At 45.7% G+C, this 8,420-nt stretch overlaps 1 protein-coding gene across 1 annotated transcript in view; it reads right to left on the bottom strand.

The window, feature by feature from the left end:
- Positions 1 to 3,763: 3,763 nt before the first annotated feature.
- Positions 3,764 to 8,420, bottom strand: part of HMGB3 (high mobility group box 3) — a 10,793-nt gene continuing 6,136 nt past the window's right edge. Inside the window, exons 2-5 of the mRNA XM_027687037.1 lie at positions 7,145 to 7,301; positions 6,485 to 6,624; positions 5,799 to 5,973; positions 3,764 to 5,258 (exon numbers count right to left, since the gene is read on the bottom strand). Coding sequence (XP_027542838.1) covers positions 5,115 to 5,258; positions 5,799 to 5,973; positions 6,485 to 6,624; positions 7,145 to 7,294 — 609 coding nt within the window. The 5' untranslated portion in view covers positions 7,295 to 7,301 and the 3' untranslated portion in view covers positions 3,764 to 5,114. The remainder of the gene's footprint in view (positions 5,259 to 5,798; positions 5,974 to 6,484; positions 6,625 to 7,144; positions 7,302 to 8,420) is intronic.

The raw sequence follows: 8,420 nt of genomic DNA, 5'->3' as shown, positions 1-8,420 counted from the left end.
TAAAAGACTAGCCCTAGTTTCACCACTTTACACTTTACTAGCCCTGGTTTAGCCACTTTACAGCGTTTCTGTGAGGAAATGCCGCATCCAGGAACAAGAGAAGGAGGTACTCACCACTCAGGAATACATTGCTGTCAGCTCCACCAGGGCTGTGCTGCTTCCTCCTGCCTAATTTAGGGATCCAGGTGCAGGAGGGCACTCAGGGAAGAGCTCTTAGTAGCAGACAACTCCAATCAAGAGTGTTAGCACAGCCAAGGAGCACTCCCCCTCATCCACATACTGCTTTACCACGTACAGATCAGACCTATTAGAAGGATGAGATGTTTGCAAAGTGCTTTGCCAAATGCTGCCCAAGCAGGGGCAGGCACACATCACACTCCCACTGGAGCCCAGCCTGCCAGAAAGGGACAAAGATACCTCATAGGGCATGAAAGCCCCCCTCAGGCATGCTGGTTATTTGGTCCCTTCCCCACTGCAAGCTGACACACATTTAAAGAGCAACAGCTTCCTAACGGGGTCTCCAGCACACTGTGTTTGCAGTGCTGCTGTGATTTGCAATTCAGTTTATTGCATTAAAATGTGGTGCAGCCCTAGTAGAAAGAAATAAATATGCCACTTGTCACAGTTCCTCCCATTATCCTTTAGAGGAAAGCCAGCTCGGGTGAATATTCAGAGAGGGGAGTGTGGCACTCAATCAGGAAGCATGGCCAGAAATGCAGCTTCCTGCTCTTACCCCAGTGGGGACTTCCCATCTCAGCTGCTCCTCGTCATCCAAGCTTCCCAAAACCTGCAGCAGAAGAGAGCTTATTTGGGGGATGTTCCTCTGCCTGTGAAGCAACAGCTTGAGTGAGCAGAGGGAAAACAAACTTGAGGCAGCTGCCAGAATTGTGCTGAAGGCTGGAAGTGAAAAGCCATTCACCTGCCACCGCCTGACCCAGAGCCAACAGAAGCCCTTGCACCTCGCTGCTGTTCCTGCAGGGCTTATTAGGAGTGAATAAAACTACCTAAAAATCAGCTGTTCAAAGGGAGCAGATAAGAGAGATGTTTTCACTCTGCCTGTATCCCCAGCCCTATCCCCAAAGCAGACTCTCACCTTCCTATGGACCTCCATTAGAGCTGCAGACGTTCACTGCTAATTGATTCAATATGCATTTGGAGTAGGATTTTTAATTAATTTTTATTATAGAAAAATTAATGCACTGCTTCCCCACAGATGCGTTAAGGTACCAACACAGCAGTAGGAAACCATCCTGCAACCCCCAGACCCTCAGGGGACTCCCCCAATTCAGCCCCTCCCCCAGCACCCCCCCCAGTCTAAGTGCTCACATTTGGCTCATACCAGATATTTACCATGTCTCAACTGAATTTTGGAATACACAGGGTACCAAGCAGCATCCTCTGCCTCCCTGAGTAGTGCTAAGACTCCGGGGCTCATTTGCAGCAGAGGCAGGCTCTGCCCTGCACAGCAGAGCTCAGCAGCCCTGTTCATCCCATCGCCCCCCAGCTGGTTTGATTTCAGAGGGATGTGATGCATTTTGGTAGCAACTGTGTTCTCAAAAGTACACACAGGCCTGAGTGCAAATCAAACAGCACCAACCATGGGAAATGACCTGCATGACACGGGTCAGTGCTGTCTCTGCCCCACAACACCCTCAAACACTTTCTCTTGAGCAAAACCTCTCACACCTCTGCCACTGGTTTAGGCATCCAGAGGGACCATCCCGCCCAGCCAAGCCACCCTCTGCCTCCCCAGAGCAGGGAGCGGGGTTTTAACAGCTGCAGAACCAGCACACTCCTTTTTTCTTAACCAAGCCCCTAGTCTCCACCTCAGCCCAACTTCAGCAGGCACAGGGGGATGCAACACATCACATTTTGGAAATGCAGGCACTCTCAAGCTAGCTCTGTCAAATTCAAGCAAGGAAGAGTCTCTCTTCATCCCTCCCCTCCCTTTGCCAAAATCTAATTTATCATTACCCATCTCTACATATTGTGGAGTTAATAAGAGACATATTTACTCTGCTTGGCTTGGGACTAAAGTCAAACTAGAAGTTTGAGCTGTGCAGCAGCTCAAAGCAGAAGTGTCTGCTCTGAAACACCACAACCATTTCAAAGCAGAGGAAGAGCATTTGGAGGGTGTTCTATCAAAAAAAAAAAATGGAGCTGGGTGAAATTAAGCAGTTCCCAATATTTGAGATGACATCTCAGAACAGAGAACAGTGTGTGGGGGGGGTGGAATTGTGTTATTTATATAAATCCACACTGTGGTATTTATCAACAGCAGAGTATTAAGAAAGAAACATCAACCACATCTGCAATACCCAAATTTGAGTCCCTGGAGTCCTGCACTACTGCTGTATTGAACAGCATTCCCGAGGCATGCCTTATTTTAGGTGTGTGCAGAGCGGCAATAGGCAGTGTACTGTAAGGTCCAAGACCTTAATCAAGCTCTGCAACTCAATAGATTTCCAATATAACAAAGACAAAGAGGTGTCAGCTCTAGTCCTCATTTGCTAATACTATCAATAGGGGCTCAGCTCACTAGCAGTTAATTCAAAGCCAAGCTCGATTTGCACAGCAGTGATCTACACTAATTCCTATATGTGGCTAAGGGGAGATTTTGCCAACTAGACAATAGAAACAGTATTAGAGCTCCTGAACTGATGCCATCACTTTTTTATTCTACTCCACCACTTCCCCATCAAATTTCCACGTGCTGGAATCTCCAGTTGCCTTCTCCCTTGCATCAGAAGACATGCAGAAAGGGTAGCAAATACAAAAGTACCTATTTCTTTTCCAGATGCAGCTTTATTGAGGCTTTTAAAATGCAACTGCCCATAAAATAGGGGCAAATTTCACACTTGGGGGTTTTTTGTGCATTAAAGATACTAAAAATTAGCATAATTAAGCAACTATAAAAGTATTTTTAAGTGATCAAACTGTAACTTCGCCTTGAAAATAAAAGTTGCTACATGTTGCTATGTTTCATGAAAGTTTATTAGCTTGCTCCATCCTGAAAGTTTCGCTTTCAAGTTTCAGTTCATCTCAACACTAGATCAGACTTTTGCCAAGCTGTTGTTGTTGAGAAGTTACGGTAGGGTCGCTGAAAAGTCAGAGGAAACCAGATGTGCTACCCAATTAGGCAACAAAGAAGTTTTAACCACATTCGAAGTAGTTACTGCCTGTAAGCCTGGCCCTCATTAATCTACAACTTGGCTCCAAAGCAGCAGTGGCAGCAGCCCATACCCACCATTTACACCCCTGAGTTAAATCAGCTGAACACAGCAGCCCACAGCTTTGACCTGCTATTTATCCAAGTACCCTGGCACACCCCATCTCCTCCTCTCTGCCAAGCAAACACCAACTGCTAGCTAGAGCCAGCACAAGGAAGGAATTCAGGGGTAGAGAGGGAGTGCTGTAGTTTTCCCAATTGGTGCCATTTCCATGCTAAGGAAAAATGAGATTAGAGTCACCAGTTAGAGACTAGGCGTTACCTTTCACTTTCAAGGGCTGCAAAACATCCTCAGCTCGGATTTGGAAGGAAGGTAAGACTTCAACACAGCCAGCTGGTCACCAAAGGGGGAAAGACATGCCAAGCTGCCCCAACCCACCTCACAGGACCCAATTCCTGCTAAAACTTGCGTCGTTAGAGAAAGGACACAGACTAAGTACCTGCGCCACGCTCCTACTTCAGCAGGGAGTTAGGGTAGGCGCCTGGCTCCTGCCACGAATCAAGAGGCTAGAAAAAACCACAAGTCTGAAACAGTTTAACACAGGACAAAAAAGGCACATTTTAATATGTACAGCAATGCATTTGGGCTATAAATTTACCCAACACAACTGAAAAAAAATCCAAACTATGCTTTTATACTTATTCCATGGTGTCAGCCTCATTCCTAGCCACCTACCTTTCTCTGCATCTCTGAATGCTGCTATATACACACACAAACAAACAATTACGTCATGAATGTTCATTTAGGCTCCCAAGTTCAAGTAATAAAGTTCAAACTTGCATAGCATCTTATGCCACTCAGCCATAAACAGTTACGATTGCATATTAGCTGGAGCAGCCATCTCTTTCAATTCAGCCAGTTTTGGCTGGCCACCATTTTTTTATTAATTTTTTTTTTTTTTAAATCCTTGAGTCAGAATGTTTCCTAAGTCACCAGCCCTGAGGGATGCCACAGACTTCAAAATGAACCTCTTGCTGTTGTTAAGATCCTTTTTAAACCAGAAATTTAGAATGTTGTCAAGAACAGTTTTAAAAATGTAATACTGTTTATTTTGCTTCAAAAACATTTCAGCATTCTAAACATACAAAAAAAACAGAACGTTGCAAATTCGTTTAAGTACAGAGTGTTTTTGAACTTCAGTTGCTGCACTGGCTCTTCACTTAGTTGACGATGAAGAGATGTCTACAGTTTCAGTTTAAAAACTACCGCACTTAACTAAAAAAATCCATACACTTCTCATGCCAGCTGAACCCCCTTCCACAACTAAGAATGGCAGCAGAATGCTATTTCACTATATACAGAAAGACAACTTTAAGCTAAATGGACGCCCACTGTAGTGTAAATAGATCTACCCTCACAGTGCATGCTTTGGGCCATGGCACCCCGGGGAACGTACAGCCTTTCCAAGTAATCACTGCTCCTCTAAGGCATCATAACTCTAAGCATGTACCACAAGAATCTGTCTAGTTTTTACAAACTATAGATATGTACAGTTTATAACCCAGGATTTTCTAGCCAATAACCATATAGTAACACCACCTTACAAATTAAAAAAATGCTTGAAACATTTTTAAATGCTTTGTTACACCAACAGCAAAGTGCACAGAGTTAGGAGAACACTAGAGCGCCTTTTCATTTTAAAAATGTTTGGAAATATGTACAACTTTGATACAGTTTCAGGGTGCTCACTACACCCATGGCCACTTCATGTAAACCAGTTACAATTTCTAGAGCACTTTTAGAAACTACAACGCGATCAGAATCCAAATTTTTTTTTAATTAAGCCTAATACGGGCAAGAGACACCATCTCGAATAAGAGGTGCTTCATTTATGGTGTTTCCCCTACTCTATGGTATTCACATGGAGACAAGTATTGTACAGTTTTATTCATCATCATCATCTTCATCCTCCTCTTCTTCATCCTCCTCCTCCTCTTCATCTTCTTCCTCTACCTTTTTCCGAGCAGCTTTGGTTGCTGCTCCCTTTGCGCCATCAAACTTTCCTTTAGACTTGTAGTCTGCAACATCCTGCAAAGTCAAGGGGATGTCTTAATTTGCTCTAAGCAGCAAACACACAGAGCATTTGTACAGCAGCAGGCGTTTATATAAAGGGACTGGCCTTCCAGAGCTGCACCCCCAGAGGGGAGACAGCCAGCACTGGAGTACACAGGTGTGCTGACACCTCAGGGTGCTCAACTGCCCACAGATGATGGAGGCTGGGAACCCTATGTTTTATGGTTATTTCTTTGAAGAGGAGATGAGAACCCAGCCTCTCTTAAAAGTTTCCTGATAATGGGACAAAGTTCCTGTAACAGCACAGCAAACCCTTTGCTGGAGCAACACTGTGCATCGCTGGGGAAAGCTCTCCCTCCTCGCTAGAATCCGCCTGTGGCTCTCTATCCTGCTCTGCCCCAACCTACGCAAAGCTCGGCTGCACAGCACGATGAGAACAGGGCTGTAAGCTGGAGGTGCTCACTTTGCTGGGGCCACCTGAGCTGGGTCCACGTTACAGAAACACATCAATGCAAGAGCCGGTACAGAGGAGGCACAAGTGACAACTAGACTTACCTTCTCGTACTTCTCCTTCAGTTTAGCTGCCTTATTATTATAAGGCTGCTTTTCCCCATCACTGAGATTGTTCCACATTTCACCCAGTTTCTTCGCTACATCCCCGATGGATATGCCAGGGTTTGTGGACTTGATCTTGGGGCGGAACTCTGAACAGAAGAGGAAGAAGCCAGACCTTGGGGAGAAACACGAGAGGACAGTCAGCATTGTAGCAGCATGCCCGGGGAACACCCCCTTCCTCCATCCCTCACCCACAACACTCAAATGTGCACTCACACTGAGTAGAAACTTTATTTTTACTTATAAAATGAAACACAAACCCAAACGTGTTTCAATTCTACTGAGGCCCAGATCTGCAGCCTTCACTCAATGCTCTCTTTAATTAAGTGTTGTGTATCCCCCCCACCCAATTTCATCTTAGACACACAAGGCTCATTGTGATACAGTCACTTCCATGTCTTCCATAACTATAAGTTTGAAGGTATCAAGTATTGACAACTACTCTTAGTGCTCTACATGCTCAAGATTACAGGCTGCCTAAAAGGTCTACAAGATAGTATCACTACCAATCCTGCTATACCAACACTATTGCTCCCCATCTACTTCCTTTGTGGAAACCTGTGTTACACAGAGACTGTGAAAATGAACCAAGATACTTGTGCATTTAGAGCCTCAAAGTTACTTACGGTGGTCGCTTTGGGGCATTGGGGTCCTTCTTCTTCTTGCCACCCTTAGCTGGTCCATAGTCCTTCATTTCTCTATCATATCGTACCTTATCAGCCTTTGCCATTTCATCAAATTTAGCCTTTTCCTTGCTTGACATGGTCTAAAAAAATACCCAAAAAACAAGACACCAAACCTGTGATTACCCAATTGTTCAATACCTGGCAAACTTTATGTAAACAAGCCAACACATACCAACTCGATACGGGAGTTTCAGAATTTGTTTGTTTTCTAACTGGACCACCTTGGGGACGAAGGTCCTGTACCAGGAATCACAGACACCACTGGCATACTCAGTAAGAGTAAGCAAAGGGAATGGGACAAGAACAGCCAGAGTCTTCTTTGGGACACATGTCTAGAAGGTGGTAACTGCTGAAGGGCATTGCTTGGGAAGAGGAAAAAAGGCCAGACTGTAGTGGAAGCACCTAAATGAGCAGATATACCAGGCTGAAACCTTCACAAGTGCTACTGGCGTCAGCAACATGCAATCAATGGCCAGGACAATTTGCCAAGAACAGCTCACAGACCAAAACAGCACCAGCTCCCTTGGTCTTCAGACACACACGTCATTCTAGCAGATACTGTAAGAAGTTATCCCTTCAGGAAGCCACAAATTAAGGTACCTTCCACCTCTCTGAGCACTTCTTGGAAAACTCTGCAAAGTTGACTGGAACCTCTGGGTTCTTTTTCTTATGTTCCTCACGGCATGTCTGCACAAAGAAGGCATAGGCAGACATCTTGCCCTTGGGCTTCTTCGGATCACCTTTAGCCATCTTGACTCTGCAGGGAAGAGGGGGAAAAAATAACAAGTGAATGACATGTGGATGAATGCATACACCTATGTATATATACATATATGGTGTGCACATATTTATATATACACGCCACCTTCTCCTGACATCATGTCCCATCAGTAACATAGCCCTTTCTTCCCCCAGACACCTTTTACCATTCCCAATACAGAGACCTAAATTATTCTTCCTTTACACTTGGGTTGCAGACAAGCCAAGAGAAACCAGTCACTGGATTTAAATTTTACATTAATATATATTTACATCATGTCCAAGAGACTGGAGACAGCCTATTAAATATACATACTTCTGCCTATTAAGCATTATATATGAACTAATATAAAATATTTGTTTTAGTTGGCTACCACACTGGGGCTGGAGTGGCATGCACAGTGCCAGGCTGTGACTTATCCCTTCAGGAGCTGGAGCTCACATGTTAGCAGCTGCTGCTCAGGCAGGAAGGTAGGACAGATTATTTGCCCCATAAAAGTGCAATAACCTTTTATATATAAAAAAGGGCGCAAATAAAGGTTGACTTTAACCACAATGGGACCCGTGGAGCCCTGCGAAGTGAGCAGTGCTTGCTCTTGCTCCACCAAGTGACACATGCTCCAGGCATAGTGGTCAGCGCAAAGATGCGATCAGCAAGTCACCGAGAGGATGATGCTAACTTTTGGGCTCTATTTCTTTCCCCGCTTCCGCATTAATTTTTTTCCGCTTTTATTAAAAAAAAAACAAAACCGCAACAATATTTCCTATTTACAGCTTCCAAGGCGTTTGAAAATTTAACTTTTATTAGCACAACGTTAATATTTAATTGCGCCCATTAACCCCCCCAGGTGCAGCACAAGTGGCTGCGAGGCGCCCTGCCCGTCCCGGCCGCTGCTGGGATGCCTCGCTGCCCCCGCGGGAGCGGAAAACCCGCGGTACCGGGGGCCGGGGCGCGGAGCGGGGCAGGGGAGCGGAGTTGGGGGCGAAGTTAGGGGCGAGCGGCCCGCGGCGGTCGCGCCGGCCCGGCCCGGCCCCGCTCCGCGCCCCTTCCCGCACCCGCGCCCCCCCAAGGTCACGGCGGCGGCCGCGCTCCGCGGCGCGGGGCGCGGGCACCTGC

The sequence above is a fragment of the Neopelma chrysocephalum genome, unplaced genomic scaffold (genome assembly GCF_003984885.1).
Source record: "Neopelma chrysocephalum unplaced genomic scaffold, ASM398488v2 Primary Assembly neopelma1_73, whole genome shotgun sequence".
NCBI lineage: Eukaryota > Metazoa > Chordata > Aves > Passeriformes > Pipridae > Neopelma > Neopelma chrysocephalum.
The sequence above is the reverse complement of the archived record's forward strand: the minus strand, read 5'-3'. Positions and strand labels throughout refer to the sequence as shown.